This window comes from Microdochium trichocladiopsis (genome assembly GCF_020744255.1).
Source record: "Microdochium trichocladiopsis strain MPI-CAGE-CH-0230 chromosome Unknown B0I36scaffold_8, whole genome shotgun sequence".
Taxonomy (NCBI): Eukaryota; Fungi; Ascomycota; class Sordariomycetes; order Xylariales; family Microdochiaceae; genus Microdochium; species Microdochium trichocladiopsis.
Window position 1 is genome coordinate 2,308,413 of NW_025763551.1, and position 14,766 is coordinate 2,323,178.

Genomic DNA, 14,766 nt, shown 5'->3' on the forward strand with positions numbered 1-14,766 from the left:
ATGGATGGTATTATGCTAAGTACTGATGCTCCATGGTCCCTTGCAAGCCGATAGTCCCGAGAACGAGGATGCCCAGGGAAGAATAGACACGACAGCCCGCTGTGATGTGATGAGGGCCGGGGGTGCCCACGCCTCCGTCGCACAAGGTGCAGGTCCATTGCGCATGTGGCGCGGCGTGCTGTACCTCGACGCATTGGACGCCAGGCCGGGCAAGACACGATCACGATGAGGCTTTCCCATGCCGTGCATGCTTGACTTACCGCTGCTGCCCCTCCCGCATCCCCAAAGCAACCGCCGCCGCCGCATCTCTTAAGGCCGGGCTCGCTCCCACGACAGCTTCAACCCATCCTCAACGGCATTTGCCGCGTTCCCTCCTGATTGCGCACACACACGTCACTGCCACGCGCCCCGTCATCGTCTCTTCAGACCAAGGCATAGAAACGTTGCCGTCTCCCGTCCTCGGGCCCCGCCCTCCACTGACGCATTGCCTGTTCCCGGTCCCATGGCTGCTCTTGCCTCTCCCGCACCCGCATCTATCGTGCCGGCGCAGCTTGGCTTCCTCACAATCTTCAATCCCTCTCTAGGCATTAGCGACGAGACCTTGGATGACCAAATTGTCTACTATGCCTCGGTCAACACCCAGGCCGGCGGCCGCCGCCACCGCTCCCGTGGCAAGCCCATTGCCAATGTCTCGCAGGCTGAGCGCAACGAGCGCCTCCGCCAGATCGGCCTCGCACAAGGCATGGTCGAATTCAGCAGGGGTTTCGCCGGCGGCCAGGTCCTCGACACAATAGATACCGACAAGTCTCGCTATGTGCTTCACGAGCTCGAGCCCGGATGGTGGATTCTCGCTGTACGTTTTGTTTCGTTGCTGCTACCGTTGACGGTGATCACCGCCCGGAGGCGCACGATGAGCTAACCAAGAAACCCAACGATGCACAGTCAGTCGATCTGACAAAGATACCGCTCCCTCCGAGGCTTGGCTCAACATCCCCCGAAACCAATGATCCCGCCGCAAATGTCGAATACTCGTCCCGTGAGATGAAGCCGGCCACGCTTCTGCTACAGGACCTTCTGCGCGCGCACTCGACGTTCCTCCTCCACCACACGACCTCGCTCAGCGCCATGTTCGTGAGGCTCAAGCGGGCAAAATTTGTCTCCGTCCTGAGCCGGTTCTGGGATTTGTTCCTTTCCACCTGGAACGTCATGCTTCATGGCAACCCTGCTGTCAACGTCTTCGGGGGCATAAAGATTGCTGCCTGTGGCGAGCTCGGCATTGGCGTTGGCGAAGAACATCGCGGCAGTGGTGAACGTGAGGTACTCGAGGGTTTCGTGGGGAGAGTGGAAGGTCTGACAGACCTGATCGTCTCCAAATTCGGCTTGGCAGACAGCAACGCCTCCGAGTCCGCCAACGTGACCCAGAAATGGCTCGGCACAGGCGAGGAGCCCTCTGGCGAAGACGGAGCCATCTTCCTGGGTGTCGGAGCCATCTCCAAGAGATCAATCTGCGACATCACGCAGTGGATGGAAGACTTGTATACATGGGGTGAGGATGCGTATGGTGTCAAGGACCGGCCGTCGTCAGTCCGACAAGCCAGAAAAGCTCGCCGAACCTCTAAAGGTGTGCCTCAGGATACGCAAACTGCGCCAGACACTTTAAAGGACAACCAAGCTCAGAACGTAGCATTGCCTGCGACGGACAGCTTGGGCGACACGGAAGAAGGCGGAGTCAACAAGCTGATGAGCTACCTGAAAATGGGTTATGGCACCCACTGGTCCGTTGGGGGCTCTTCAAATCCAGAGCCGAATACTGAATCACCAGCCACTACCGGTCAAGAAACCGTGCAGCTAGCTCCAGAGCGACCTGCCATGGCAACAAGGACCCTAAGCGACAATATGGGTCATTACTTGATCGGCCTGATGGGGGACGTTGAGGAGTCTGGTGGCAGTGAGGAAGACAGCAAAGAGGGGTCCGGCGGCGATTCGGACGATGTCGATTACAACTCTCGAGTACTACTACGCACAGTGGTAGTTGAGATGAACGAGTCCAAATTGCCACCATCAAAGATGACACAAGACTTCGGTAGCCAGGACAAAGAGTTGCTTTTGACCAAGTCTGGTCACAAGGACTCGATGGATCCCAACTCCCACTTTAACAGCCAGGACCGAAACCGAACACAAAAGATGCGTGTGGTGGTTTATGTCAGCAAGCCTTTCGTGTACACATTCCTGTTCCAGAACAGGACGGATTCGCTGGCTTGGGATGGTCTATACCGTTCGCTACACTACCAGTTGGAACCTCTGAGAAAACAGCTAGTAGCATCAACCACTTACCGACCCGAGAGGCCGGACATAGGCAAAACGACTTCCAACATCTATGACCTCGTCTGGGACCCAAAGACGACAGCCATCCACTCTACGATCCCCAACATTCCCGATCCGTCACGTGGTGCTCAAGATCCTGCCCAGAATCATTGGACGAGGGCAGAAGCGATCAGCATGCACAACCAGATCCTCAACATTTTCAACTCGACGCTGACCGACTATTCCGAAGTTGAACGAACATGTAAGACGAATCGTGGCTGGTGGGTAGTGTGGATGCGAATTCCGAGCAAAGATGCCGAAGGCGACCCGGCATCTTCGGGGTCGCATCTCTTTACACCACGGCCAAAACCGATCGATGCAGAGTCGGTCCAGGTGCCCAAGGCTTCGGCTCACCGGCAACTCCGCAAGGAAGACTCTCAGGAATCTGAGGAGAGCTCGAAATCAGTGGTGCACAGCGAATTCAAGCGACCGAAGCCCAAGGTCCACAAGGAAATCTTCCTGCTGCGACGCGCTGGCGAGAACGGGGGCCTGCGGGGATTAACATCCTCATACTCTGAAGATGGTGGCTGGGGCGAGGGAGCAGCGCGGCTAGCACACGGCATAGGCGTCGACGCGAGACAGTACGTTGAACATCTGCTCAGCCTTCAGCATTGAACAGCCCACGGAGCAATACCGGGCGGGCGAGGGCGCCGACGAGGTCAGTAACAGTGGGGAAGACAATAGCGAAGAGGCCCGCTCGTTAGAGTTGCACGTCGAGTGTGTGTCGGTTTTCCCACCACATGGAGAGACAAGAAAAGTTCAGGTTCGGATAGCAAAGCACAGCATGACGGCGTTTCATCATTTGACGGGATAAGGAGGGTTTTCCTTCTTGTCTTTTTTTGTTAGCGCCACAAAGGGTCACACAGCCTTGGAATACACCATAATCCTAGATGCCGGCCACAGGCCTTCTGATCCCAGTGTATGTAGATACTCGCACAGAGGCTAGAAACAATCTACTTATTTGTGCATCGATACAATCAGTCGTCATTGCTCCCTGTCTGGCAGATCAACGATCTGAACTGCCCGCCTAGTCTATGCTTACGAATCCCCGGGACATGGCTCTTCTCGTTACCCGCCTCAGTAGCAAGGGGAATTGAAGAAAAATGTCAAAAATAGGAAAGCCCGAAGGGCTATTGTGAATAGTTTCAAGCAAGGGGACCTAGTGGGGTCCGCGCAATGAGCCATGTGGAGGAGGGAATAAATAGAACCCTCCCCCCTAGCTCCCCCAGGAAAGGGACACAACGCAACCCAATGCAGGCGAGCGCGCCCAAGTAAGTCACCCCCGCCGCCAGTGGCGAGTGTGTCTCATATCAGGGACTCCACACAATTGACAGAGCAGCAGTGGCTTCTAGGCAGACAGGTCTTTCTGGGATTCACTTGCTCTCGAAACCAGGTTGTCGTATCGTTGCCTTTCCAGTCACATTCTCCCAAACGCCGCCAGGCACCAGCACGATATGCAATGGACCTTGTTGTTCAATGCTCAAAGCGAGCTGCGGGTCGGCGTACCACCCATATTCTCATGCAAGGGGCCAACAAGTACACTGCAGAGCGAGCTGGGGATGAATACAATACAGATGGGTCTCTATTCAACAGTGACCATCAACTGTTAAAATGTCCTAATAATATATACAAGCAGAATAGAAGCTCTCCACAATAACCTCGACTTCTTGCCTTGCCGAGAAGACCAAGACGGTGGTCGAGACAAATCTAGGAGAGAGGTGAGGGAAGCAAGCAGGCCTCATTGTGTGGTATCCTCTGGACGCCACACCATGCGGGGGTTGTGGTCCTTATTGTCTCCTCTTGAAGTGCTCATGGACCATGTGCCAGAGGTAAGAAACATGTTGGTCGAAATCTGGTTTCGTGTTGTCATCAGGGTCTTGTTTGCGTATGAAGACCGCGTCCTATCGAGCAAATGGGGTATAATGAGGTTGCCAGAAACAAAACGTAGAAATTCCAGTGGGGGGCAAACGAAGAAGCCACCTTGGTAGGCAGCATCTTGGCTGATCTAGCAAAGGTGTCGCTGTGTCCCCAAGCATCTCCTTGTCCACACACCGCCGGCGAGCCGCGGCGCAGTGTCGAAGTATATCCCGTCTATAAGCATTTTGGTAAAAAGATGTTCTGTACAATTGCGCTGAACCAGGCTGGGATCATGCTGGGTTTACCAGCTGAGACTCCAGGTGACCTCACTCCGACCAACACCAAGGTCGCCGAAAAGCTTCTTGAAGGCAGCCTTGCTGACGTCGATGGAGGTCATCTTGCAGCCAGGGCACTTGTCGCGGACGATGACAGTGACAGAGTTGCCATTTGCAGTAAGCTTGACGGGCTTATCGCAGAGGGGGTTGCTTGGCATATTGACACCAGCATTGGTAAGCGTGCTGATGCTATTCCAGAAGTCGGCAGAGATGGCAGCGATCATGCCAGTGTCGTTGTCCGCAGAGTCGTCATAGCCGCAAGCGCCCGGACCGACATCGTAGTAGGTGATGTCACCGGTGGCAGTGTGGCTGTTGCTACCACCTCCAGAAGAGGCAGGGGCTTCCTGAGGGGCGGCAGCGACAGAGGTCGAAGCGACAACAGGAGCCTCTTGGACGACAGTAGGCTGAACCACAGGAGCAGCGGTGGTGGGCGCAACGACAGGCGCGGGAGTTGTAGGCTCTGCGGGGGAGGAGCGGCGGCGGCCTCAGTGGTAGGGGGAGGCGGAGGGGCGACCTGAGGGATCAGAGTGGTGGGCGCAACGACAGGCGCGGGTGTGGTGGTAGAGGGCTCGAAGAACTCGCCGCCTGTGTTGGACGGGAGAGCAGAGGGGGGGATGGTCTGAGTGCTGTCGTCGCCAATGATGACGGTGGCAGTCACCCACTCGGTGGCGATCTCGACGATGAGCTCGCGCTTGTCGTGCTCATGGGCATGCTGCTTGGCGAGGCGCTCGTGGTGCTTGTGGCCGTGAGGCTGGGCAACGGCGGCAGACGCCAGGAGGGCAGCGGCGAAGGCGAAAGACTTCATGGTTGCTGGGAAAGAGGGCGAGAGCAAAGGTGTTTTGCGATGCTGTCTGTATGTGTTGTCTGCGAAAGGACCAGCCTGATATCGTCAAGATATCGAAAAGACGGGCGATGGCGATGATGGCCGAGGTGGCTGTTGCAAGAGTGCAGGTTGCGATGGGCGGATGGCCACGAGGGAATGTGTACTGTTGACGGGGTACCGTGAGCGCTGCTCAGTGGAAATGAATGTGTTGTTGGGATGCCTCCTGGGAGTCTGGAATTGGCTCTGAAGCAGGGCGGGAGAGCGGCAGGGGAGACCCGACTCTTTAAGGACCGCTGGGCACCAAAAACATGGGCGGAGCCTTGACAAACAGACAAACAAGCTGGCCCAGGTGGAAACAAGAGAAGAGGGAACCTGGTCGGCCGCGTGGAGCCTCGTCGCCGCCCCAGAGGACCACTCAGCGCGCGGGAGGTTGCAGAGTTGGCAAACGTGGTAGGCGCAGGGGCGGCCACGGCATGGCGCCCACACCTGCAAGGCACCACCCAATCACGCGCCCCTGGCCGCCCCGCTCTGGTGCCGCCGCCCTGCCCGTTGGCTCCGTTCCTGACGATCCGGTCTCCGCGCGAGGTACCAGCACTACCTCAGGTAGGTAAGCTTCGCACCCAGCCCCGACGTCGTTGTGCCTTGCGCTTAGGCCACCTCAGTTGCACCAGGATTCCAAGTTTCCTCTGCCCCACAACTCGTCGTGGCAAGTACCTGTCCATAGCGCCCCTCGTGATGAGGTACTCGCTGGCCCATGGGCCGCTGCGAGCCTCCCGAGGCCCTGCATTAGTCCCCTCCACTATCACACTGGATCCGCCGAAAGAGTTTTCTTGCGCAGACTGTCGTTAGTGTTGGCACCGCTCACCCTCAGTTGTTCCTTGTCGCTCTGCGCTCGCTGGGCCGCTCCCCGTCGCGGCGCCCTGCCAGAGTTCAACCGGACAACCCCACCAGGCTTGGGCTTTTGCACTGGTGCTTCCTAGTCAGTAATGGTGCTTGACACTGCGTGATCCAGTTGCTGGTTCGAGAGCTGCCTGGGTGCGTCCCGTAGCACTGCAGGAGCGACACCTGCGCAGCACCCCTGGCCTTGCCTTTATGGTGAGCGAGTCCTTACAGACAACCCGTTGTTTCCCAAAGCCGCGCATTCACAGCTTTTAGGTCCCTCCCACATAATCGGAAGTCCGATCCTGGCAGCGCCGACAGGCTGGCAGGGATTGATGATGAAGGATGGATGGATTGGTGCAGCTAATATGGCTAGTGTGGCAGAACCTGCCATTCTCGCTCCTCAGCTCGTTCTCGATGTGGGCTGGCGATCAGTACGCGAGCGTGAATATATACACAGGTATGGACATGTCGAGTCTTTGCATTCTGACAACGACAGTGAGGACGGCATTTGCCATGTGTCCACTGCAGGGCACACCAAGATCTTGACATGGTCCAAGGAAGATAGTCCTAGTCGGGATCATTCTGTATGTGAGGGTGGTCCTATGGTGCAATATCGGACTAGACTGATCAGGTTGTGGTCGCATAAACGCCCTGGTTCCGTCGTGCCTGCAGCAGTGTTTGGTCGTTGTCCTCATGCAGTCGCTGCAGTGCGTCATGCTGTGCTTCGAGCCAACTTTTGCTCACCAGAGACGAGCAAAGAAAAGTTCTTGCGGCTTCCATTGGTAGTGCTGCAGCCAAAACACGCTTGTGGCGACAAGGTCGCGAGCCAAAAAGCTACGCTGAGCCAGCAACTGTATTGGCCACTGGAGCGATTGAAACTACACCTTGAAGAAGTCATGGGGTGGAGCTTGTTGCTTTGCGAACGAGTCGAGTGTCCCACATTGCGACCGAGTGAGCTTGTCCCAACAACCGCTCAGCACATCCTTTCTTGCGAGATACCACGAAGGCGTGTCCAAGCAAATCCAGGCGAACGGCGCAAATCCGCAGAAGTCATTTGTTCCCTTGTATCGCTTGTTTGGGTGGAGCAGAATATTCCTGCACTACAGACAAGATGCCTGCAACCTGAGGCCGAGGTGAAGTACCCTCAAGGTAGGAGACATGCGAGATGGTCTTTTTTCCATTCGTAAGTCACATCAGTTCGTGATTGTTGCTGGGGAATCAAGGGGTCACTTTTTGACTCTGGCTGGCCTGTGCTTTGGCGGTAATGCCGAATAGAAAAAGGCCCTCGCGGCTGAAGACTGGGCGGTCCTCGTCCACGAGTTCAACGACGTTGAACTTCTTTTGTGCCTTTTTGAGAAAATGCATGTCGGCCCTCCGCCTTTTCTTGAAACAAAAGTAGATTGTGGCTGAGGGACACAAAGCCAACAAGTCGGTCATCGTCGCCAAGAGCAAAGGAAATGCGGGCTCAAAGTACACGCAGTCCGCAGCAAGGATCACGTTGGGCTTGAAATCGATGATCTCCTGGGAGAGAGCATCACCCCTGCAGATGCAATGAGCACGTCAGCATTCGTCGCTCAATTTGGGGGGAAAAACGAAGCGTTCGAGGCCGCAAAAAGACCTAAAGCAAGACGTGCGAGCAGAACGTACCAGTTGAGAATGGCGGCTTTGACCTTGGCTTCGAGACCATTTAGGCCAATATTCTTACCCATGAGGTCGAACATCTCGATTTGGTCTGTCACGTAGAGGGGGTGGCCAATGGTGCATCCGCGGGCTACAGCCAACCCCACTAGGCCACCACCAGCGCCGAGCTCGAGTCTGTCCAGAAAAGTTTTGAGTAAGCGGGAATGCGCCTGCAGAGATCGGCATTACTCGTGTGGCGCGCGCTGGTGACGCTGAAACCCATCGGAACCCTGCCGGCGAGCTACTGCAAGGACAACTCATGGTACTGCCGAAACTGCCTCAACGGCACGGGCGACTCGCTCCAACGAGAACAGTCGAGTCTCCAGAGAGGTGGGCCGAGACAGAGTGTGTGCAGGAGAGAGGGGGCGGGGAAGCGATTGACCGGGCAGACTCACATTCTGGCGTCTTGGAGATCACTGTGGTGATACCGCAGCATGTGCTTCCCGAGCACAAACCCTGCAGGCCACGTCTGCCCGCCGCACCCGTTGGCCAGGTCTTCGTGAAGCCGCAAAGGTTGTGAGAGCAACCCTGAGAAGTCGAAGTTGGCCGTGCCCGCCGCCTTCATTGCCGGCAGAGGGGCAAGATCAAGGTCGATGTCGAGTGCCTCAAAGGGCGGTGCCGCGTCTTCGGCTAGCATGGCGGTGGTGGCGGTGGTGGTGAGACTCGACAGATGGTTGATTCTAGGTCGCGCTGGCTGGACCCTGTGCTGGGAGGCGTCGACTTGGGCTCGTGAAGCACAGTCACAGTTGGTATACGGGCAACACACGCGACACAGGTCCGGGAGTTTGGTGGCAAGAGAGTGAGGATTTTGATCGGGCCGCCGCAGCTCCTGCTGGTTCTGTTCGTAGTTGTTCTTGCCAAACCAGAGGTCCCACTGCAGTACCAACACTCAGTAGCAGTTCTAGACTCGACTCAACCCGGACGGCCCCACTCCATCTCTGACTGGTTTCTGGGTCCCTGATTCCCAATCGTCACAATATCTGTTCAAGGGGCATACAGCGAGCAGCCTGGCAGGCGAGGCAAGTAAGCGCGATGTCGACAGCTCCTTCAACGAGGAGCTGATGCGCCCGCGTGTATGTTTGAGTGAACTCAGCGTCGCCGTCGTTCATGAGTGAGGTCTAGCTGTGCATCGTCAACCATATACCTAGAGCAGCAGTGTTATGCAATGTCGAGTCGTCACTCGCCAGTCGATGTCGCCCTTTCGCCTAGTCCACTCGTCGGCCACCGCAGCAGGGCTGACGACCTTGTGGAAGATGTGACCACTCCAGGATGAACATACTCATCTTCGGGCTGCCCCTAGGCGATTCTAGAACTTCTGCTGACCCAAGCAAGGGAAGTTTGCAAGTGTCATGTCGGTGCAGGCGATGATGCGACCAAAGACCTACGGAGTGGCACCCTCGAAGCGGTCCCTGTATTCATCCAGTACCATCGGACATACGACATCTGGTGCCATCCGAACGTCTGGTCAGCGCTCAAAGGTCTGGAAAGGGGTCAATTTGTATAGAGCATCCCTCGGTACTAGACTGAGGGCGACGAACTCCCTTACTATGCCGCCCCTGCTCAATCCCGCCATGTGCCAGCAACTCCACCTCTGCCCTTGCGCAGTGCAGACGACTCTATGTCACAGCTGGCCATTGCCTGCTAAGTGGACATGGCCTCTGGCATTGCCGTTTACAGCAATGATGGTCTTGTCCTCCTTTCCTGTATTGGATTGGCCCAGCATATTATCCGCCTTTCATTGGTGGTCTCGAGGCCTCTGGCTCTCTGGTCAACCCCTTCGGACAAGGGGGCGGGTAGATGTGAGACATGCCATTCCTGGAGAGCTTCCATACTGACGCCCTCCACTTGAGAGACTGTCTACCAGCCCCTCGCCCTCCCGAAAGCTGCACGCGTAAAGTGGATTGGAAGCATCGAAAGGGGGCAGAGCCAAAAGTTTAGGGATGGCTGGACAGCCGGGTTGAGTCGCCCACCAACGCCCAGCATGATTCGGCCCTGTTGAAGTCATCGCAAGGCCCCATCTTGGACTTCTCGCCTCAGGATCTGGCATCTTTCCCTAGCCTCCTTTGTCTATTGCTTGCCCGCCATGCCTTGAATTCTGAGCCGTCTTACCGTTTCGTTGGAACTTCATCCTTATCACATCATCGTTCTGGAACGAGAGCAGGCGGCCACATGCACCACCGACAGCAGGCCAAAGGACACAATGGTGGCATGTTGTTGGCATCGACTGCCAACATCAGTGAACTTCTTTGCAGGCACGCTCACCATACTGTCGTACTTCAGCACCTTCGTCCTGTCAACACCAACAATTACCTACCCGATCAACTCGCAACTGCCCCCAGTCGCACGCATCAGCGAGCCTTTCTCATTCGTCTTTTCGCCCCAGACAGTAAAAGCACGGGTGCCGGTCAATTATGCTATTGTGAGAGCACCGCCATGGGTCTCTCTGACAAGCGACAAGCGCCTCTTGTCTGGTACACCGCCAAGTGACCTCGTCCCGCCGGGGCTTGTGGTCGGTATCCCGATCACCATAAAGGCAACAGACGCCACCGGGGTAGTGCAAATGAATGCCACGCTCGTGGTAGCACGGATACCTGCGCCGATGATCAGCATCCCACTATCGGAACAGATTGAGGATCTCGGCCCGTTCTCTGCTCCGGACACGCTACTTTTGTATGAGCAGAAGGACTTCTCGTTCAGCTTCAGCAACCAAACTTTCCGCAACACAGGACAATGGGACTTGACTTATTATGCCGTGAACGGAGACAACACACCACTGCCCTCCTGGGTGCGATTCGACTCAAAAACGTTGACGTTCTCTGGGAAGGCCCCAACCTTCAGCCTGCCGACGCAACCACCGCAGAGGTTCAACTTCAAGCTCATAGCCTCCGATGTCGTAGGCTTCTCAGCACTCTCGATACCTTTCTCGATTGTAGTCAGCAACCACCGTCTGACGAGCGAGCATCCTATATTTCAACTCAATGCCACAAGGGGAAAGCTGTTCGAATACAATGACTTTCTAAGTCAGCTTAAACTGGATGACAGAACTCTGGATTTGGCAGAGGTCAAATCTGTGACTCCCACGGGTCTGCCGAAGTGGCTCACTTTCGACAATCTGACATGGAGATTGAGCGGCACGCCTAGCCCCAATGCAACGGCGACAAACTTCTCTATCACTGTTGTCGATACGTACACGGATACTCTCAATGTCACTTTCCAGCTCCGAGTTGGCGATACGATGTTTAATTCTGAACTCCCACCGCTCAAATTGACAGCCGGGGCGGACTTCGACTATCAACTGAGGCCATATCTGGCTGACCCTGCCGACACAGAGCTGTCAATTCAGAGCAACTCGGACATATCGTGGATCAGAGTGGACCAGGAAGCCTTGTCGATTTCCGGAACAGCGCCTTCCTCGGTGAATGCACGAGTAGGTGGGCCACTGGAAGTATCGATAGTCGCAACCTCAAAACGCACCCAGGCCAGCCAATCGCAGGACCTCGCTGTGAGTGTAGAGGATTTGGGGACGGGGAGCCCGAGTAGCATCACATCCACAGGGTCCAGTTTGCCGAGTCCATCCTCGCCTGGGCAACAGACAGGAACACCGGCTCCAGCCTCATCTCCGACCGAGCAACCAAAGACATATCTCTGGCTCTTGCTACCAATTCTTCTGATCATCTTTTTCGGGGCCATAATTCTCTTCTATTGGTTCCGGCGCCGCCATCTTCGGAAACACCATCGAATCCTAAAGAGCGAGGTCTCGGCGCCATTGCCCGGGACATGGATGCACCACGGCGCGGGTGGCAACAACTTCGGCGGCGGTGAAGAGTCTGGGTCAGAAACGCGGAGGATCACTGGAAGTCGCGAGAAGGCTATGTCGCCGACATCTCCCTCGAAGACGCGGCATGCCTGGACACAGCGACCTTCGCCGTCACAACCACATGAGCATTCTCCCATCCACCCGCCTCCACTGTCAGCTATGCGCAACCTGAGAGCAGCGCCAAGACCACAACCAGCGGCCGATCCGCAGACAACGGCCCAAAGAACCTTGCCTCCGTCACTTGGAAGTGACGGACAGCCACGGTCTGGAAGTGACAGCGCACTCGAGGGCAGTGAGGACATCTGGCACGCCAGTCCCGCAAGCCAAGGTAACAATGCCAAAATTCGGGCCACCGCCGGGCCAAGGCCCGGTCTTGACGACGTGAGCCTCTTGTCTGACACGACTATCGGTGAAGCTGATATGCAGGCTCTCAAGGACCGCTCGGCTACCTCTGGGGGCGTCGCGGTTCTGTCGGAACCAGCAGCACCTGGACAAGTGCCAGACGGAAACAGGGTCGCAAACTTGCTAGAAGTGCCGCCTGCGCACCATGCCCATTCTCAATACAGCCAAGATAAGCAATCCGAGGATAGGCCGTTCAGTATCCAGCCGACTCCTGAGATGGCTTACGAACTCCCTGGTCCTGCGGCAGCTGGTAGGTACGACTTCAACTCTGACGAGGAAGATCAGGGTGCAGAGCACCCGACGATCAGATATGAGCGGAGAGGACCCCCAGGTGTTGCCCAGACTGGCGGCGCGTTTGGAAGAGGGGCTTCCATGCGTTCCGCCATCGGCCAGCGGCTGTCGAATGCCTGGCGACGGAGTGGTAGGAAATCCTATGGACAGCATCACCAGAAGAAAGGCAGCGACGCTGCATCCTCAGTTCAGACTCAAACTAGCGTCCTCACAACCGCGATGGCGGAGCACACAGCAACGACGGCCACAAATATGGCAAGCCCAGTCATGGTCAACATCCCAAGTCGTTCGCCGAATCCACGTAAGCAGCAGCATTCTCAGGCAGCCGAGGTTGCACCGCTTTTCAGCGGCGCCTCACTGAACGTGGCAAAGTCGAGACGCTCGCCAAAGGAATCACCGCCACAGCCAAATGCAGCTGGTCCTTCTCCTGACGGGGCAGCTCAAACTCACCAGGGCGACGCTGGGCTCGTGGGTCCGCCTACATATGTCTTCAATGGCTATGATGCGTCAGAGCCGCGGCCGAGTGATTCGTCATGGGACCGCTTCGCAAGAGATGCCGTAGGGGTTGCACACAAAGACATAATTCTCAACCACACACGCGACGAGCCGAAAAACGCAATGGGGATAGTAGTTCCACCTCTGCGGTCTCGACAGTCTGTCGGGAGGCCCAAGAGCCCGCCGCCTCGGCCTCCTTCACTCCAGTCAATCTCAGAGACTGCCATGATGGAGCAATATCCAAACAACGGCCAGGCCCCAAGCCCCTTAGATACATCCTCCATTGGAATGGCCCTCTCCGCAGGCTCGGGATGGCCCAAGGCTGCCCAGGAGCCGTTACCTCTCACGCGCAAACAAGTCAATCATCAAGGCTTTGGACCTCACCAAATTGGGAGGCCCGGGGTTGGACAACTGATCGCGGTCTCCGGACACAGGAAATCCAGGAGCACGGGATCCATAGCTGCCCCATCGAGCCGATCAACCACCATGACGAGGACGACAAGCAATGCAGAGCCAGTACCAACAACTATTCCTGCCAGCTCCTTGGCAGGCTCTACAGGCCGGAACGTGCGCCCACGGGAAATGGACAGCACGAACTACCCGACACATACACAAGCGCCTACCGATCTCCTATACCAGCCCCAAATGTCAACTAATCAAGGATTCCCCGCAAGATCCCATGGCGATAAGCATGAACCCAACTTGACCAGGAACTGGCAAGGCATGATATCGAAGCCAAGTCAGAAGACTGTCGGGAGTGAGGGCCAGTGGGAAGACGTGGACGATGATGACGACGATGACGACGGCGACGATGCCTGGGAGGACATCCGACCACCAGGCTCTCTGAAGAGTGGAGCATGGGGTAATGATGGAGGTGACAGTAATGGTAGTTTCCTCGTTTATATCTAGAGAGGCGCACATGGTGTAGAAGCAGACTGTGCACATGGCTTGAACTATGCTTCTAGAACTGCAGATATACGATACCCAACTGTTTGCAGTGCATCGTTTTTACAAGTTTGGGACGCCTGTGGAAGCTCGCATCCGCGCGGCGTCAGGAATATAGTTGACGTTGCTCCTGCAACAAGTGTGTTCTGTCCCGAGAGATGCCCAAATGGCGACAGCCTGACTGTCGCAGAGACATCAATAATATCCCTTCACTTGTCAAGGGGCAGGCACCACAGGGTCGGGTCGCTAGGCAAGCGCGTACCTTCAGGGGATAACGCCAACCTTCGAGGGAGATGCAGAGAATTGGGAAGAATTCGACCTTCGGAGGTTGCGCATGCTGCGTCATGTCAGATTTCACGGTTGGGTCGCCACATTGTGTTGTTGCAGTGCCGGGGATCCTGCCATGGATCCTGTACTTGTTGCGGAGGGCTCGATCGTGTCGTCATCTCTCCTCGACCGTATTGCTGTTTCAACCTGTCCCGCAGCAGCAGGCGGTTGGCCGTGGCCGTGGCTGCAATCACAAAAGCTACACGCCGCGTCGTGCCATTCCAGTTCTTGACCTCGCGGCTCCAAAGGAAGGCAGGTGCTCTCGCACCTGGTCGATGGCTGGCTGTGACGTGATGGTCAGCTGTGGTTCAACCACCGTGTTATGGCGCCGGCGGGATAGGTAGGTCTTGGTGGCGTCGAGTCTAGGCTTGGAATTGCCCCTGCCCTGGCCTGTCATCTGCTGGCAGCGATACGATACGTTGGCTGGGCGCAAGCGACCACTAATAAGCATTACTGTAGGGAGCAGGCACCACCAGGCAGCGAATGAAAAATTGGGAAGCCAGGCCCCCGGGGCTGCGATTGCCAGGCCCCGCACTCTTACCCGCCGC

At 56.5% G+C, this 14,766-nt stretch overlaps 5 protein-coding genes across 5 annotated transcripts; 3 read left to right on the top strand and 2 right to left on the bottom strand.

Moving 5' to 3' along the window:
* The first annotated feature begins 315 nt into the window (after positions 1-315).
* B0I36DRAFT_330565 (uncharacterized protein) lies at positions 316-3,337 on the top strand. Its single transcript, XM_046154853.1, has 2 exons — positions 316-853; positions 943-3,337. Exons 1-2 carry the CDS (start codon positions 503-505, stop codon positions 2,977-2,979), a joined length of 2,388 nt encoding a protein of 795 aa, XP_046009608.1. The 5' UTR covers positions 316-502; the 3' UTR covers positions 2,980-3,337.
* Positions 3,338-4,522: 1,185 nt separating this feature from the next.
* On the bottom strand, positions 4,523-5,361 carry B0I36DRAFT_365965 (RlpA-like double-psi beta-barrel-protein domain-containing protein-containing protein; the record flags this gene model as incomplete). The annotated part of the gene is made up of 2 exons (XM_046159221.1): positions 4,523-4,960; positions 5,071-5,361. 2 exons carry the CDS (start codon positions 5,359-5,361, stop codon positions 4,523-4,525), a joined length of 729 nt encoding a protein of 242 aa, XP_046009609.1.
* A 2,118-nt stretch (positions 5,362-7,479) lies between these two features.
* On the bottom strand, positions 7,480-8,578 carry B0I36DRAFT_352261 (putative methyltransferase-domain-containing protein; the record flags this gene model as incomplete). Its single annotated transcript, XM_046157094.1, has 3 exons — positions 7,480-7,801; positions 7,909-8,076; positions 8,337-8,578. The coding sequence occupies 3 exons, from the start codon at positions 8,576-8,578 to the stop codon at positions 7,480-7,482; spliced, it is 732 nt and encodes a 243-aa protein (XP_046009610.1).
* A 1,563-nt stretch (positions 8,579-10,141) lies between these two features.
* B0I36DRAFT_248631 (uncharacterized protein) lies at positions 10,142-11,770 on the top strand (the record flags this gene model as incomplete). Its single annotated transcript, XM_046150402.1, has 1 exon — positions 10,142-11,770. A coding segment is annotated over one exon (1,629 nt), but the record flags the coding sequence as incomplete, so codon positions are not given.
* A 1,089-nt stretch (positions 11,771-12,859) lies between these two features.
* Positions 12,860-14,020, top strand: B0I36DRAFT_157984 (uncharacterized protein). The gene has a single exon (XM_046148618.1). It carries the CDS (start codon positions 13,070-13,072, stop codon positions 13,853-13,855), a length of 786 nt encoding a protein of 261 aa, XP_046009612.1. The 5' UTR covers positions 12,860-13,069; the 3' UTR covers positions 13,856-14,020.
* The last annotated feature ends 746 nt before the right edge of the window (positions 14,021-14,766 follow it).

Bases quoted from the DNA above. Each gene is read 5' to 3' on its own strand.
- B0I36DRAFT_330565 (XM_046154853.1), top strand. From the start codon at position 503: ATGGCTGCTCTTGCCTCTCCCGCACCCGCATCTATCGTGCCGGCGCAG. The intron at 854-942 runs GTACGTTTTGTT...AACGATGCACAG, and splicing joins CCGGATGGTGGATTCTCGCT to TCAGTCGATCTGACAAAGAT.
- B0I36DRAFT_157984 (XM_046148618.1), top strand. From the start codon at position 13,070: ATGGGGATAGTAGTTCCACCTCTGCGGTCTCGACAGTCTGTCGGGAGG.